General features: G+C 38.8%; 1 protein-coding gene across 1 annotated transcript; it reads left to right on the forward strand.

Moving 5' to 3' along the window:
• Positions 1-12653: 12653 nt before the first annotated feature.
• On the forward strand, positions 12654-14708 carry LOC114359686 (uncharacterized; the record flags this gene model as incomplete). The annotated part of the gene is made up of 2 exons (XM_028314163.1): positions 12654-12948; positions 14342-14708. Coding segments are annotated over 2 exons (434 nt in total), but the record flags the coding sequence as incomplete, so codon positions are not given.
• Between the last annotated feature and the right edge of the window lie 3865 nt (positions 14709-18573).

The raw sequence follows: 18573 nt of genomic DNA on the forward strand, positions 1-18573 counted from the left end.
TCATTACGGGAAAAAAGACCCCTGAAAAGTTAACGAAGGAAAAAGGGCCCGTAATACGATAAGCCGGCACTCCAAAGAAACACTCCTGCCACAGACAAGAAGAATACTAAAGGCTTTTCCTGTACACTGTAGTCTTAGAAATACTTTGCATGGGATTAACTTGCGCTGTGCGAGTAATTTCTTTTAAGCATCATCGTAAAAAGTAAGAACAGAGCGTCCTGAGCTCTCAGGTATTGTATAAAAAGTGGATTCGCGTGAAAAATTGCCGCCGGTATTAAGGGTTCGGGAGGTATATAAATTATGAAAGTCACTAAAATTCGGCTGCGACGATAAATTGGGTTAATTAAAACAATTGGCCGAACAAACTTTTTGAATTACGTGTTACATAAGCGGTTTATAATTGATACAATTTTTTCGGTGGAAAAGTGCCGCGTGTTGCAAATCGTTGCTGTTTTAAGATCAAAACGTTTTTCAAATGTAAAACGGGAGTTTTCTACATAATTCATTTTCATGGACTTCAATACAGAAAGTTAGTTATTGTCAATCCAGAGTAAGAGCGCATAGTAAGCTAATACCAAACTGTTCAAATATTTGAAGATATTTCATGTTGTTGTATTGTTAATATTGTATGGTAGGTAGGTAATCGGATTCTAGACCGACATACAAAGAGAAGGTGTAAGAATTCGGAAGAACGCGTAAAAGAATAGCAATGCAACAACGTGAGATTCTATGGGAATTGGGGAGATCTTTGTAGTAGTAGGTAGTAAGACACAATCAGGGAATAAAAAATCGAACAGCGAATTAAACAAACATTTATCAGAATATGGCTTTGAGCTTCGGAATATTCGGAGAATCATTTAGTTCCAATGAATAATTGAATACCCATATCGATATTTACTCGAGTAGACTGTTTTCACTGTTTATCGCTTCATCGAGTTTTGAAACAAAAGAACATCGATCCGGTTTCGATCACCGCGGCCATATGGAGCGGATAATATCTGTTTAATTGCCAACTAAACTACATTTGTAATCGACTTGGAAACGTCTGTCAGGCCAAATTGGAGGCCCGTTAGTTGTCTAACGTTAATTACAACGGTGGTAGCGAGTGGCGCAAGTTGTGGGCTAGAGTGAAAATCGTTTGACTGTCTAGACTATTTCCATTTATTAGTTCAAACTGCTTTTACGCCCGATAAAATGTTAAATGACAAGTAAAGGAGAAATGTAAAAGTGGTTGTGGTATAGATAGGCCAGATACCATTTGAACCAGCAAATGCATAATGTAGTAGAAGTCCAAGCAATATAAAAAGTAAGGGTACTTTGCCAGAACTACGGAACCCTAAAAAAGAAAGCAATACGTGGAGAGTGTTACGACGAGTTAAAATAAAAGATCACCCATGAAAGTTATGAACATACAGAATGTTAACTGTATTAAATTGCACGGTGGGATAATCTGAAGGATTTGCAGAACGAATGTCCTTGAACAAACAAAAAATATTTTGAGATTTGCTAATAATACCCTTATTCAATTCTCCTTATTAGCATACACTCTATAAAATGAAGGCCAACTAAGAGCGTTTTTCTCTTGGTTGGCAATAAATTGTATAAAACAATTATAATAATACATAAATCAATCAAAGCTAAATTGTTAGAATAACATTTTCATCTGTGATTGATTTAAACATGTAGGCACTCTTATTAATTCTAACAAAGTATATTCGTCGGTTCTATAATTTACCTATTTTTTTTGCTTGATTCAATTATTTTTAATTATTTAGCTCAAACAATAAGTAATGTTTATCAAGATGAGTTAGTTAGTATAGTTATTTATCATGCTAATATTAAACAAGATCTTAGATAACTTTATAAAGTAACAACAGTTAAGAGTAATCAAAACCATCTTATTTGATGTATCTAACGTCTTGATAGGCTCGTATGGAGTCAAGAGACTTGGTCGCAATAATCACAATATTGTTTGATGCAACAAGATTTTTTTTAGAATGTACTTTTTAGTCTTACAGTACTTCTGCAGGATATTTCCTTAGACTCGAGCCACCTCGCGGCTGTCGGCCACTGTTATTTGCCCGGCGCAGACCCAAATCAATTAGTGGGGAAGCGTGGTTTCCGATCGACACCTCAGCCGAGAAGTTTGCTGACGTCACGGCTACCTTTACAGCGGACGGAGTTGTAGCAGCCGTAAGGCCGGGTTAACACCAGACGTAGGGAAGTAAGTATGGATATTAATTGCGTGGATTCAACCTTATTGTCCAATAAATATGAAAAACTTACGTGCCTATAAAATTTGAGGTTTGCCCTCGATTTCCCTATATCCCACCATCAGATCCTGAATTAGTGGCAATGGGACCACCTCAGAAGTGTACCCTATCGAACAAAAAAAGAATTTTGAAAATAGGTTCACAATTGACGGAGTAAACATACATAGAAAAAAAAACATACATACAGCCGAACCTCCTCATTATAACCTCCTCCTTTTTTGAAGTCGGTTAAAAAGAAATATAATTCCTCAAATCAGATTGGTAGAGCTAGATAGGCCTCTTTAATGCGAGATTAAATACCTAGGCATTTAAAGGGCTGGTGTATTCTAGATTACATATCGCAAAAAAGTTACAATATATTATTACAACTACAACCTACAAGAAAAGAATACTATAATCCGGGCCTTTTCAAGGCGAGAGTGAATAGGCAATTACAGGTTAGATATGTACCATCCTAGACTGCATTCCACTTAACATCAGGTGCGATTGTGGTCAAATACCTGCCTTGTTAAACATAAAGAGTGGGAACATAATTGACTATTTTGAAGGGACAAACTTGACCTTCACTGGTTGGGTTTATCTTAGCAGTCAAGCTGTAGATCCTCTACACAGGAGGTGGGAACGAGACATGGGAATAGTCCCTGCAAGTCTTGAAATAGTATGACATAAAACAATAGCTTTTACCGAACGTTGAATCTCTGTCACAAAATACCTAACCGCATAATCCTAACAACAATACCTCACATGATATTCTGTAGAGTATTCATATCAGGCCATAACGAGCTGTAAGGCTCTTCGTTATGCGACTGTGTCGAGCTAAGAGGTTTAATTCTGGCCCAATACCTGGTTACAGCGAAAGGGCGGCGCGCGAGGAATCAATTTGGACTGGTGGTGCCTCCCGCGAGTGAAGCATGAGCTCAAATACTGCATGGGATTATAATTATGATCTATTTAAAGATGTAGTACTAATGTTATCACACTATCTTTTTGTTCTGCGACTATTCTTTTAAATAGAGAAATAAGGTTAATAATTATGGCAGAATGCTTCTGCTTAGATACGCTTTTGTTGTGTCTTTTGGATTCGTGGATAGTGTCAACAAGTTCAATAAAATTTAAAAATCTTCTATCATAATAATATTAATTACATAGCCCCCAACAAAGCTCAGCTACTAATCAGCTAGTAAAGTGGCTAATAAATACCGGATACATACAATCTACCACCTTAATCAATATCCATACACATACCATACAGTACCCAAATATAACATAGTAGGTATGCTTTCAGTTTGAAATATTTTTACGGCATCGGATATTGAAATCCGAAGATATTCCCAATACATTTCGGTTCAATATTAACGTTCCCTTCACTGGTCTATGCAATTTTAGTAATGAAAGGACATCAGAGCGTTCGTATCAGCCAAGACTCCTTTGAAGCCTGAATAATGCGATTGGACCGGAACAAAACACGAAATAAAAACCCAAGAGAATCCCGTCTTGGAATATAAAACAGAAAGATTTTCTTTAATCTCGATATTTGTACGCAAAGTCAAATATTTTTCAGATACTGATGGATTTTGAACGTATAAAATATCATTGAAACGTTATCTTTGAAGGAATATTTATGGGATGAAACACAGGTTTGTTTGTACGTTATTGACAGTTTGAAATGCTCTTGAATAAGCTCTTATTCAATTCAGAAGTACGATTTGATAAAACTTTGCGAATATTTTAATCAGTTGAGAAAGATATTAATTTAGATAACAGGTACCTACATTTTATATGTATTTTTTTCTTTATTAAACACTACGCAAAGGACTACACTTGGATCGACGATCTGGTAAAGGTCGCAGGAAGAGCCTGGATGCGGGCAGCGCAGGACCGTTCACTGTGAAAAACCTTGGGGGAGGCCTTTGTCCAGCAGTGGACGTCATTTGACTGAAACGAACGAAAGGACTACACTTACTACAAAAAGATTTTGTTCTCCTTTTCCGTGTTCTCTATTGAAACTCTGAGACAGTCTACAGCTTAATCGCCAATAAAACTCGACCCGTAATGGCTGGGCTTATTAAAAATTATAGCAAAAAGACGTAAAAGCATTTACGTTTCATCAAAGAGCCTCCAAACAATTCCCATGATGTATTTTTCATCGCGCATCGAATGATACCTACCCCGAAAACGTCCATTATATATTTAAGCTACTGTAAAATCCGCAACGACTCCTGCAAAGACTTGCCTAAATCTTGATACATTAAAATTCATAATTCCTCAAAGGAAACTTTGGAGCCAGGATTACTGGATAAAGCAGGCCCCCAAGGAACGGTTTTGTCTCCGGCATGTTTTTTGCTGATGGAGAAAAGTTAATGCATATTATTATCCTTAATTTCCCAGGTATATTTTTATTTTAGATCCATTTCAACGGTTGAGGAGATTCAAAGAATACTTAAGATAGCGATTCAATAAAAAAATAAAATACCAATTATGAAGATCATTTTCTTAAGAAAATATCTCTTAAATTAATAAAATAAAGCTTTGTTGCCTACGCAGTAATTTTCAGTCTAAGCTTTCCTTAAAAGCCCAACATTTTGCCGGAACTTTAATAGTATTTTGAGATACCTAATTTTCATAACAGTGCCGCTAAGTAATGGCTTCACATTCAAAGTAGACGTATCCTTTCGTGCATATCAACACGCCGGAGTTGTGTCGGCGAGCGCGCAGCGCATCGAGACACGCCGGGCGACGAAAGCCCTGAACATCGCCCCTGCATGAACTAAGTACGTACTGGATGTGTCTATTTTATGGTCAAATAATTCTTGGAAGACTACGTAATATTGCCGCTATAAAGTAATGATTTCACTAAATAAAATCCAGGGGGAACGACAATACCGCACCTAAAAAAGCAAGAGGCCTGGCTCAAACACTGACTTGCTCTTTTACTAGAAATTACTATTAAATGGTCAATGAAGTATTTATAAAGCGCATGAACTTTATGACGCTAGTAACAATAATGTAAACTAGCGCTTCTTTGTTTTAGAGTAAAACTACAAGTAACTGTGCTTCACTCATTTAATGACAACCTTGCGCCATTTCCAGTTCAAAAAGAACATACATTCTCGCCCGCATACATTTGCCGCAGCGGGACGGAGGCATTTCGCACGGAAACATTGAATAATTTTACGCTAAGAACCGGCGAAATGAATTCTTAAGAGCCCGAGTAAACTATTGTGGATTTCTTAGTGCAGGAGGTAACTGTGAGACTAATGGTACGTGGGGATTTATGTACCTGCCCGAACTTGCGCTGCATTTTCGAGTAATAAGTTTCGGGTAACTATATGTCTTGGATATTTATGCAGCTATTTCTTAAGGTGAAACTGACGCGTCTTTATGTAATTTCGTAATTAAAGTACCTACGTCCTACGCAGGGTATAGGCATCACCCGACTATGGGGTAACTCGAGCTATAAGTATACCTTCTACCAAACGGACTATGTGTGGATTAATGGAGGGATGAGTGTAAGGTAAGTGGACCACCTTATGGTTTAATGCCATCAAAACGCTTTAGAGGCTCTGACTAAGCTTGACAACTAATACTTAGTAAATATCTGCCGGAGACTATACTATTAATGTGTTTTCCAACGGACAGAGATGATGATTTTTCTATCACATAGAACAGGGAGATTATTCTTATTTAGAGAAAATATTATAAAACCAAAAGGGATTTTTGTAAAAAATCTTGGTAATGTTTGACATTTTCAGCAAAAATGCCAAACACCCACTTGCCATGTATAAGTATACCAAAATATACCAACATGCATGTACGGAACCTTTAATCTAATAACCCTCTTGCTCAGCCCTCCCTTTGTGCTGGAGTAATGCGGTGAATTTTCGCGGGAACTCTTTATCGCTCTAAGGTTTTTACTTGATAAATTTCTGCCTCCACCTAGGCGACTGTGCTAAATACTTCAAGATATTAGATGGAAGCTAAAGTTGGATGATATTAAAAGGATTTTAGGTGAATGTTACTTAACTCGGGTTAGAAAAGAATGTTAACGAAATTTATGTTAAAATTATACATAGTTTTGAAGATACACGAACTGACTTAACCGACAGAACTGACAGCTGATAAAGCAACAAGGATATTATAGAGGTCAAGTACTGGAAAACATGGCGTAGAATGTTCATCCACAAGGTGGACCGGCCCCATAAAGATAGCAGGAAGGCACTGGATACACGTCGCTACCAACCGAGCAATATGAAATTAAATCATTGGAGACCTATGTTCATCAGTGACGTCCTGTGGCTGAAATGATGATGATGAACATATACGTGTTCTTAGAAGCAACAACATTGCTATAAATCAGGGTTTTATTTATAGTCTCTAGATTTCTATTTTTGTGCGGCCCAATTTTTAAAGGAAATATAGACCCACAGCATTTCGCCCGGACGTCAAACTGGGGCATTGCAGATGACAGCGCAATCTGTCGGCGAAGCAAATAAAAACGTCACGAGGAACCATTAATGTAGCCTTCAATTGTTTGCCAATTTTTAGGGTCCATTACCAAATTATTGAGGCAGTTATTACTGTACCAAACCAGTTTTTTTTTTTTTTTTTTTTTTTCGAAAATTGTATCAGCATTTTTTTTTCAAAGGCAACTTCTGTACCACAAAAAAGCATTCATGATTGTTCCTTTATCTACGTAACTATCTCTCATTATTATCTACGATTTGTAATTTTGAAAAGTTTAAAACCTGTGGTATTTCCACCCGAATAATTTACAGCGTTGAGAAGAAAAACCTATTTAAAATATTGCTGAACTCTTAAAGTAAAAACTATTAAACAGCACGACATAGAAAAGGGAAAAACAAAATGAAAAAGTCGTTGCGACTAAAACTTACGGAACCAAATTCATTTCTTTGAAATCGCCCACTTTTTCAGTTTAGGACTGTTCCTGTGACATTTTCCTCGTATCGACGCCCGTATCCAGATTCTTTGTCAGTGATGTATGTACGTATGATGGCGACACATATCGGCACTGAACAATGTATTGACAGTTTTAGATCCCATTGTTCAGGGGGTATGATGCTGCCGGTCATGCTTTAGTTTTATGAAGAGATTTTCGGTGGAAAAACAGTGTTGGCGGGATTGCTTATAAAATCGGAATGCGAAATAAAGGGAGTAAGTAAAGTAAGTTAATGGTCTAATGTAATGAATGAAAGGAGATAAATCGAAAATCGATAAGAACCTAACCCATTAGGTAATCATTTAGGCCCCTTTATAAATATACCTCGAGATGAGACGCGACAAGTTTATACACAGTTTGTTTACTTTGAAACTAAGACCGTTCGTAATTTTATACTAGAAATAAAATCGTCTGGAACATTTTGCGCTATCTTCATCCAAAATAAGCAAAACTTGTGGGCGACCTATTCAAATACTTTTTGAATGCAATACCTAGTGTGGAGGTCTGTCTTTTGTTTTGTGCCATTGATCTGGCAATAAATATTTTTATTTTCATTTTCTCTCACCAATGTGTTCGTTCGTTCGTCCGTTTCAGCCAAATGACGTCCAAGGTTTTCCAATGCAATGTGTTCATGCAAGCACATTTTTATTACACGGAGATCGAACCCACACCCACACACCTCTGGCGTAGTACCTACAGTCTATCTGGAATTAGCAAGCCATGCGGCCATAATACCGCAATCAAATCAACCAATTACTCATAATGAGTCGCTCCCCTCTCGCTGGCACATCGTATATGCATTTAATTAATTTTATTATACACAACGGTGTCACCAAGCGTGAAATTCAAATTGAACCTGCGCGGGCAGCCCTTTAATAACCGATGCTAAAACAATGGATGATTACATGAAAATGAGCCCCGAAAACAGGGCAAAGAGTCGACTTAGTAGATACAGACAACAGAGGTATTTGAGAGCTGTAGACGGTAATGGGACAATTAACTTACGAAGGGATAATTAAATTGTAGTTTTAGTAATTAACTGTATAAAAACTCAAAATGATACAAAAGTTTCAAGATACATCTCATCTGTACAAAGGTATCTCGCGATTGAAATACAAAAACTGAAGTTATTAATCTAAAAAAAGACAGTTATTAATTTAATTAAGACAGAATTTTCAACTAAATCCGTGAAATTAATAAAGAGTGACCTATAAAGAGTGCAATCAATTTTATCATGCAATAAAATATCCATAAAATCAAGCAATTTTATTGCTTAAAAGGCAGTTTCAAAAACTGTCAAGTCTTCATTAATTTAATCTTTGGCATCGCGGCTGACCCTGCGTCAGCACATGCCTGAAACGAGTCGGGGCGATATTGAAATATGTAATTTTAACCTACCTCAAACCCCCATTGTAAACAACGGCCCTTAGCTGGCCTTTATCAATATTTTTATGAAGAAAGGACTGGACAAAATGGATGGTCATTTACATAACCTTTTATGAAGACACTTTATTTTTGACGAGCAGCACTTTTCCCGAAAATTGTTTTAGGAAGTGAGTAAATTTGAAGACTTTACAATGGATATTCTTTGGGTATTATATGGCTTTCTAGGTGGTTGAGGTACGTGCTTCCTAAAATCTTATTTAAGTATCTGAGTTTAGTATACAATTTATTATCTGACGGTTAAATTCCCATGAGACTTAAGGCTTGTTCCCACAAAGACATTACCTACTTTTTTGCAGGATCCCGTTTAGCAGTATACGTTTTAATATTAACGTCCACACGAACATCCCGTTTGCAGAGAATCAAACAGACATAGTGTGTTAACACAAAAATCCAGTTTTCCGGGATTCTGCATTTCTAGATCCAGCAAATTTGGAATACTATGGCAACGAGCTCTTATACTTCCCGATAAGAACATTATTCTACAAAGGACGATATTAGGACAAGTGAAGCATAACTCAAAAATAAGTCAGAACTCTGAATGAAGAATGCTTATATTCTTCGGTTGCTGACATGCTAAAACGTCACTCAAGGCATTCCGGCAGCTCCAGCATTAGACCGCCGAACGCCGCGTCAGCGCTGAGTGGGGTCAGTAAATCGCTCAACGCGAGCGACGTCAACGTAAATTATTAGTTCAGTTATTGTTTTAGATCGCAGTCATAAAAACGTAACCGTAGATAGATACCATTTATGATAGGTCTAGACTAGGAATTTGATAAACACCCTTCTACGAGTACAAACTACAGCAAATTATTCAAATACATATGTATGTCTTATGGATAACTGGCATCTGGCAGAGAATGACATAAGGCATTAAGTTTGCCTTTCATACAGTAATTTTGTTTTGTGCGCAACAAAGTTTTTAATAATAAAAAATAACGGATCAATTTAGTCCTCTCAAAAGTAAATATTTTGGGATAAATTAATAAAGTACAAATTAAAATCTATCATAAAGTATGATTTTCCATAATGTAACAACACCCTAAACAAAGAATAAATACGCGGGAAGACCCCTACCAATAACACCCTTAATTTCTCCGCATGATGAGCTGATTTGTAACGACTAACGATGAATCAACGAGTTAACCAGAGGGTATGATAATGTACATTTTCTTAAACAAACAACACACGTCTAAATGCCGTGTAACACGCAACCTAACCGTTTTCCATTACACCCTCCCGTCACTCGGGGCCCATCAATAACGTTTCTGCTTTGTCACAGCCGCACTGGCACAGTTTTTACTCGACAATTACGCACTGTAGCCGGTGATTTATGGACGGACTGACCGTCAGCAGACGGACTCGGACATGCTGACTGAATAACTTGTCTAGATCTGGCCCATGATTTATCATTCCAAGACCCTAAAGTAGCTCCTCGAACTGCCTGCTGGCTCTTCAAAGCAAGAGCGAACAGGTTTACATTTACAAATCTGGTATTTACTAACCTAACATCACTCCCAAGTAACATTTTACTCCATTTAAGAGTTCAATAGTCGTTCACATGTACTCCACAAGCTGTGTATGTCAGCTGTATACGAGCTGTATAGCTTGCTATAATGCTTTTATAGAACCAGTTTGGGCACAAATTAGACAGCTTTAAGTTCACTATGGCTGTACATTAGCAGTATAATAGCATTATAATAGCAGTTTAAGTAGTAACATCGTACTTAAGGCTGACTTACGGCACTATATGGGACGCAGTGTGAACCATACAACGTACGTGAGGACAATAAAGAGTAACAAGTNTGTAATACCAAGTCCAGGCCAGGAAATCTTTAACGTTTTACATAAATATATTGACTTGGCCATCGCATAAAAACACGTGTAAACAAATTAAATTATTTAGTGCGATGGCCAAGTCAATATATTTATGTAAAACGTTAAAGATTTCCTGGCCTGGACTTGGTATTACATGGATCTCACAACTTTTTACCGTAGAACAACTGAGTTGCGAGACTTGGTTTTTTTGACAAGTATTGTTTTTGATGGGATAATAATATGTGTGAATCGAGTCCGTCCCTAGGCGCAGACCACCGATTTTTTGCCGGCTCATAGTTTAGTCACGCAGTTAATCAGTTTGGGCATATTTAGAAGTGCGCACATTACACCGATTGATTCTTCATACAAATTAGAATCAGGCCCAACTATCGGCCGACTATAAATTGGTGGTCTGCGCCTAGGCTTATAATTATAAAGAATGATGTCTCTTTTTAAGCTTAAGCCTGTGCCAGAGACACCGCTCTTCCTTAGGATATTTTTAAACAATAATAAATATGTTATATTTATGTTACAAACTGATGACGAAACTAATACATGATTTAACGTGATAATTGGTTGGTCTTTTTCAAATGGCTCTAGATTATTGTTACCACGCACCTGGTAGCCGTGACGTCACATCGACGCTCTGGTACGAATGAGGCGAACGCAGGTAGGTATGCGGATATGTACAAGAGTCAAATTCCAGCGAGGTGCGCAGTTACCTCAATAGGGTTGTACGTATTGTTTCAGAATTGAGTGCCATCATACTAAGGACCTAAAAACCTTTGTTTTAGGATTGGCAAAATTTGTAACATCACAAAAGGGAAATCGGCTGCTAAAACTGAACCAGTACCGGTATTACGCGGCGAAAAAGACATCTACTAGTAGAGTTACTAGATGGCGCTGCTCTACGCACCTCAGTCGAGGATGCAAAGCCTTTGTGAAGACGATGGATGATAGCATCCTCCTTGCGGACGAGTCACACAACCATGAAGCTAGACTAGATTATTTTTTATAGTTAGTGGTAATTTATTTTCTATAGATCGGACATCGAAAGAATAGGAGAGATCGTGTTTACAATAATTTTATCTTCAACTACTATAATAATATTATAACTAAGTTGATTAGGTAAATATGTTACGTAATTATTATTATTAAGTTACATATTTGTAATCGATTGTCATTTTAAAACTAAAACTAACCCTAGATTAATATAGTTCTAATTACATACTATTGTAAACACTGGGTTGTTTAAGTGAATAAATATTTATTCATTTCATAAAAATATTTATTTCCTATCTTTATTAATGTACTAGCGGCCGCCCACGACTTCGTACGCGTGGACCCCGTTTTACCCTTAGGGGTGAAGTTTCGAGTTTTTTAGGGTTTACCCGGAAATTATTCAAACTTTTCTCATTGTAAAAACCATCCTTGGACTTCAACAAACATTTAAAAAAAAGAATTGGTAAAATTGGTCCAGGCGTTGTTGAGTTATGCGCTTACCAACACATTTTGCGATTCATCCCAACTAATATTATAAATGCGAAAGTAACTCTGTCTGTCTGTCTGTCTGTCTGTCTGTCTGTCTGTCTGTCTGTCTGTCTGTCTGTCTGTTACGCTTTCCCGCTTAAACCTCGCAACCGATTTTGATGAAATTTGGCATAGAGATAGTTTGAGTCCCGGGAAAGAAAATAGGATAGTTTTTATCCCGGTTTTTGAAACAGGGACGCGCGCGATAAAGTTTTTCTGTGACAGACAAAATTCCACGTGGGCGAAGCCGCGGGCGGAAAGCTAGTTTTTATATAGATGTACGAGGGCGCATCGAGCTCGAGCAGTTACACCTTATGTAGTGGTTAAGGGTACGTATAATTTTGCAAAAAAATGTGTACTTAAAAAATAATTGCTGATGTAGTAACTTATTGTCTAAATTCTAAAGTATCTTTGCATTCAGATAGTGTTGGGAACCGTTAGGTGGACCAACCTCTTTTGATATTATTGTCTATGTTTTTATACTTTTTTTACTCTTTTCGATACCTTTCGTTTTTAGTTTTTTTAGTATATGTTTTTGATAGCCGTCTGGGAATTTATCGCAGAAATAAACCTTTATTTTAAACCGAAAGTATTTTCTTATTTCCGTACGCCCGAGCGGCTGTCCGCCACAGATAGTGATCGCCAATTATACCCAAATCTGAGTATCTCATTTAATCCCACAGACATAAAACCCGGTACAATAATCCCTTACAAGGTGACGATATCAAGACAAGGAAGAAAACTACTACTGATCGGAGGGTTCAGGTTTTCCAAAGAGAAGCAGTACCGCAACGGGAAGACACGGTGGCACTGTTCGACGCATCACAACAACCAAGTTATAAAGTGCAAAGCGTATGCGCACACGCTGGCTGACGTCATAATACGACTGAGGAACGACCATACACACGGCTTGCCTAACTTTCTGAAGTAATACCAACGATTTTAACAATAAAGACGTTGATCTTATGAACCCAGACAGGGATCAATACCGTATCGTCCTTTCGCCGCGCTGTCTACCGCGAGGCGAGGCATTAAAGGCTTCGGCAGACCAAACGCGGGGCAGTAGCAGCGCAGTTTGAATGCGGGCCCGCGCAAGTTGTAATACAAGATACTCTTTGAAGTGTGTCACACCGAATTTGAACCCGGGCCCGCGCTCCAACCGCGCCGCACTGTAACTGCCGAACGATAAACCAGGCGGCGCGGGAGCGGGACAGAAGCGGCGCGAGCGCGGGCCCGCGCTGTTGTATTATTATGGCGGCCATATTAGTATGACACACCGGAGGCAGGGCGGTAGCAGCGCGTTGAAAGCGGTTTTCGAATTTTGAATTTTTTGACAACCGCCCGCGTTGCTACTGCTTTGAAACTGCGCTGACTTCAGTGTGCCTACTGCCGCACTGCAACTGACCCGCACTGCTTCTGACCCGCGTTTGGTTTGTGGAAGCCCTTACGCTACGTATTCACAAACATTACTATGAGGTCTCACAGTGCGCGTGGACGCACAGGTTGACACACGAACCATCACAGAGCTCTATTCAACGCTGTGCGTTCGATTTGATGCTTCACTTAAGCAAGCAATGTGAATACATGCGTTAATGTGCGGTGCGTTGCAGTACGGAGTTTCTGAATACAAAGAATACTGACCACCTCGAGTTGATACGGTTACGATCCGTTTCCGGGTTGATAAGTGTGCTTTGTATATGTAGGAAAAGCACTGCAGCGTCTGTAATTTCATGTTATTTACCAGATGTAGAATTTTTACCTCTCTTTTTGCATTTTTAACCAAATGACATTACAACTCTAGAAAATAAGCTAATTATAATTATACTTTATTCATTTGTTTTTATTGTAGATTTGTGCGGGTTGCACCAATCGTCAGTGTCAAGTTAATTACTTACAATTCATTTAGTTTAAGTCATAACGAGTACTGCGATCAAGTATTCTTGAGAATTTGCATAGATGATGCACTATTTTGTTTCTTTTAACTAGTCCAATAGTATTACCAGACATATTACCGTTTTAATCGATACTGTATCTACCTGTGTGTTACCAATGATGACGAAACAATTGAAATATTACCTTTTTTTAATCCATTTTACTTGTTTTGTCATTTTACCATAGCCTTTCTATAATGTTAGATGTCTCACAAGACCGGTTTTTTTTTTAAATTTGGCTTTGGTGAGCTCGTCTTTTGGTCAAGTATGAACTTTTAAAATGTTCTATACATTAGTAGAATATGACACTATAGCTGGAAATCTCAATTCAAAAACCGGGCCATATTACCTGATACTTGATTCGAATGTTGATTATCCATTTTATCTAGGTGCGTTCGAGATGGTGATGTCCCGAAAAGGCAAACCGATGATCAAGATTGGTGGATACTCCTACAAGAGTGTGCCCTCGAACACTCCCAAGACACGATGGGTGTGCTCCACACACCACAACCAAGGATGCAGGGCTAACGTCATCACTTTCGACAGCGAAATTATCAAGTCTAATACTAAACACACTCATGATTTTAATAAAACTGTTAATTATTACACGCCAGATAAGTTCTAAATTGCAAACGTGTCAGGGCAAGGGCAGCGTGGAATGTCCACCCACAAACTAGGAATGTTATGGACATGTAGTTTCGGTTATGGATACGGTTACGGATATAGGAATAATATTATACCGGTTTCGTTTACAGTTACGGATATTTTTTTATTTCGGATATCCGAAAGTTTCGGTTACGGTTACGGATATCTGTGCTTTAGAATGCAATTAGCAATAGTCGTCCAACACGGTTCATTTATGGCCGCACACTTTACATCTAATAAAAAGATAAAAATTGATACTAAATGGCATTATAATGGCAAATCAGGCTGTTATGCCTTTACATATAATGCTATAGGTACCAAAAAACAATTTAAATTTCCTACATCTGAAACTATCCGAAACTTTTGAATCGGTTACGGTTACGGTTTCGGATATTTTTTTATTTTGGATATCCGAAAGTTTCGGTTACGGTTACGGATATCCATAACATCCCTGCCACAAAGTACATAGACAGTTGTCCTCAGAAGGAAGATACTGGATGCAGGCCGCTGCCAACCGGACAATCTGAAAATCATTGGGTGAGGCCTATCCAGAAGTGGACGTCCTGAGGCTGAAATGTTGATGATGACAATGAAAGTTCTTTTACGTAAATAATTGTGTCTTAATACAAAAAAGTTAAACGTCATACCAAATGTCAATTTAAAGTAAGAGTAACTAGAGTTTAACTTTTTGTAATAAGGGGGTTTTGCAGTGACAACAGACTAGATATTTCATTTATTAAGTACATATACAGAACGTATTTTCAAGCGTGGTTAAAAATAGTAATATATTTTTACAAAGTGTAAGATAATAAGTCAGTCAATCAATCAATGCTTTACTATATTATTCTGTGTGTCATTACTTCATAGACTGATAAGTATTTTTTAAATAAACGTACTGAAAGTTTCTTTTACGAGTACTTCTTTGTTTTTTTCTTTGAGTTCTGTTATGTCAATTTAAACTAGTGATCAACGCGAATTTAACTTTGGTCGCGCGTCCTGTTCAGCTAAAGCTTCAGCCAAACCAACGCGAAATGACAGGACGCGCACCCTGTCTTTGGCCTATTCACGCGCAGTGGTCGCCATCACCGACGCGATCTGCACGCGTTGGTTTGGCTGAAGCTTAAATCGTTTTGTATGTTACCTGCGTGCATGCGTGCTCCAAGCGTTCATTGCCGCGTACGCGTCTAGTAGGTAGGTAACCTACGCTGAGCCGCCATGGACAGTGATGATTATGTTCATTTTCAGGTACTATGCAGTTCATAGTATCGCAAAGGGGTAAACGGATGCTCTGCCATAACGGGTGGAGATATCGCTTCTCCTATAAAAAGGGAGGGATAACCCGGTGGCGCTGCCACTCGGCCCGCTGGCGCTGTCCTGCTTACGTATTTACAGAAAAAGATGTTGTTGTGTCATTCAATGATAATCATAGTCATAGTAAGAATAATAAGAATAAATGATTTTTAAAAGGTTTCTTAGTGACTAATATATGTATATTTTTCCAGTTTTCATTGATGCTCCGTTACTATTAGTCGTAGCGTGATGGTGTATAGCTACATTCCTTGATGAATGGCGAACAGATTAGCTCGTTCAAGCAAACAAACTCTTCAGCTTTATTATATTAAGTACAGATTTGTATTTCACAAAATAATTAACACCTCGTGCTAAGCTAAATAAGTATGCTTGTGTTACGAGTGGGTTCACTACCTACAATAGTCCATCGGGCGGCGAGGTTCGAATGCGTACTTTATAAAGGCTTGGGCAGACCAAACGCGGGGCAGTAGCAGCGCAGTTTGAATGCGGGCCCGTGCAAGTTGTAATACAAGAAACTCTTTGAAGTGTGTCACACTAAATTTGAACGCGGGCCCGCGCTGCACTAAAACTGCCGAACGACAAACGAGGCGGCACGGGTGCGGGACAGAAACGGCGCGAACGCGGGCCCGCGCTGTTGTATTACTATAGCGGCCATATTAGCATGACACACCGGACGCCGGTTGCAACTGCTTTGAAACTGCGCTGCTTTCAGTGTGCCTCAGCCGCACTGCAACTGACCCGCACTGCTTCTGACCCGCGTTTGGTCTGTGGAAGGCTTAAATCTTGATTCGGCCATTCCGACACCAACACCATTGCGCTATTGTCGCTAGTATCCTTTATGTGTAACCCTGAAGATTGTAAGAATAACATGTTGATAAAATTTCAGATACGCAGTTCATAATATCGCAAAAAGGTAAACGGATGCTGTACCACAATGAGAGGAGGTATAGATTCTGCTCTAAGTCAAGAGCGAAGACTCGCTGGCGGTGCTCCACTACCGGATGCCGTGCTTACGTCCACACAGTTAAAGATGTTGTGGTATCAGTTCATGATCAACATAATCATAAGTATAAGAATAAATGTTAATTGTTGAAGTGATTTTCTTGTATTAGCTTTCTTTTTCGCGTTAGACCCCGTTTCCACCACAGTGAAGAGGAGAAGAGATGTGTTTCTCTTCGCATCTCTTCTTTCTGCTTTGGTGGAACCTTGGCCTTAAACTTTGGACCCCCATTTCATCTACTTATAGCGGATGACTGTTACAGTTCACAGTACCTTGCCTTATACAGATTCATTGAGAATTTGAGACGCTTCACTGAGACCTGGAAAAATTCTAATTCTAATTCTAATTCTAGTCCAAGCGACTAGCGTAAGTAATGAATGAATCTTAAGGTGCGTCTACACCAGGCTTGTGAGGCACGCTCGACATTCTGCTTAATCAAGAGCAGGAAGAACAGGATCCCAAGCATGTCTCGCGAGCACATGCGTCCGGTGTGGACGCACCTTCAAAGGTGTTGAATTGGCAGTCTTGACACAAATTGGTTTTTAGTTGTAACATAATCTTTTTCAACGGTTTTTAGTTGTAACATAATCTTTTTCAAAAGATTTTTTTTTAATGTTGCTTATCTCGCTAACCCCTTGTGGTAATCTGAATATTATTATGCTTGTGTTTCGAATGGGTTCACTATAGAAGTCGAGCGGTGGGGTTCGAACCCGGGTTCCTGGGATCACGAGTCGGCCAATCTGATACCTTCACCGTTCGGTTATTGTCACCAGTGTGCTTACCATGAGTTTACGTTAGGTGTGCTCGCTAGCGACTGCGTAAAAAAATGACATTTAATTGTATGACATATTGTGCAGCGCCCCTAGCGGCTACTTTCAAGAAACAAAATCTTCATAGAGATTTTTGACGTACTCGCTAGCGAGCACACCTAACGTAAACTCATGGTAGGTACACTGTATCCATTATGCGAAGTTTAGACTAGCAATAAAACTTGCAGAAGTTGACTACCATAAGCTGTTTACCACTGCTGTGATAATCCAAGTTCCAACTTCTGCAAGATTTACATAGTGGTGACAGTTTGCGGAAGTCAACTTCCGTAAGTTTTACTGCTAGTCTAAACCTCGCTTTAAATGTTAAATTAGTGTTCATTTAAAAGGTCTAAATCTATATACTAACTTTTATACCATTTCAGGTTCGTTAGCGGAATATTATTTTATAATATCGAAAAAGGGGAAGCGAATGCTGGTTTATGACGGACATAGGTTCCGGTTCTCCATCAAGACCAGCGTCAAGGAGCGGTGGAGGTGCTCCACGAGGTTCTGTCGTGCTGTCATACATACAGTTGAAGAGCAAATAGTTATGGTTAATAATAAACATACCCATGAGTGAAATTATTTGGTGTTAGGGCTTGTTAGGATCCCGTTTAGTACTTAGTATCCGTGTTTAATGTTAACCTTCACACGAACACCGTTTGCGGAGTCCCGAAAAGTGCTGGAAATCCTGAATTACTGGATACCGCAGAACTGGATTGCCGTGGGAACGAGCTCTTACTTGTGAAAAAAAATTGTAAACCGCTTGCTGAGGTTTTTAGGGCTTACTGAACAAGAGTGTACGGTCGACAGCACGTCAACGTAAACACTGCGGTATCTTACGTAGTTGCGATAG

This window comes from Ostrinia furnacalis, unplaced genomic scaffold (assembly GCF_004193835.3).
Source record: "Ostrinia furnacalis isolate ACB-3 unplaced genomic scaffold, ASM419383v2 OfSCF4595, whole genome shotgun sequence".
NCBI classification, from domain to species: Eukaryota; Metazoa; Arthropoda; class Insecta; order Lepidoptera; family Crambidae; genus Ostrinia; species Ostrinia furnacalis.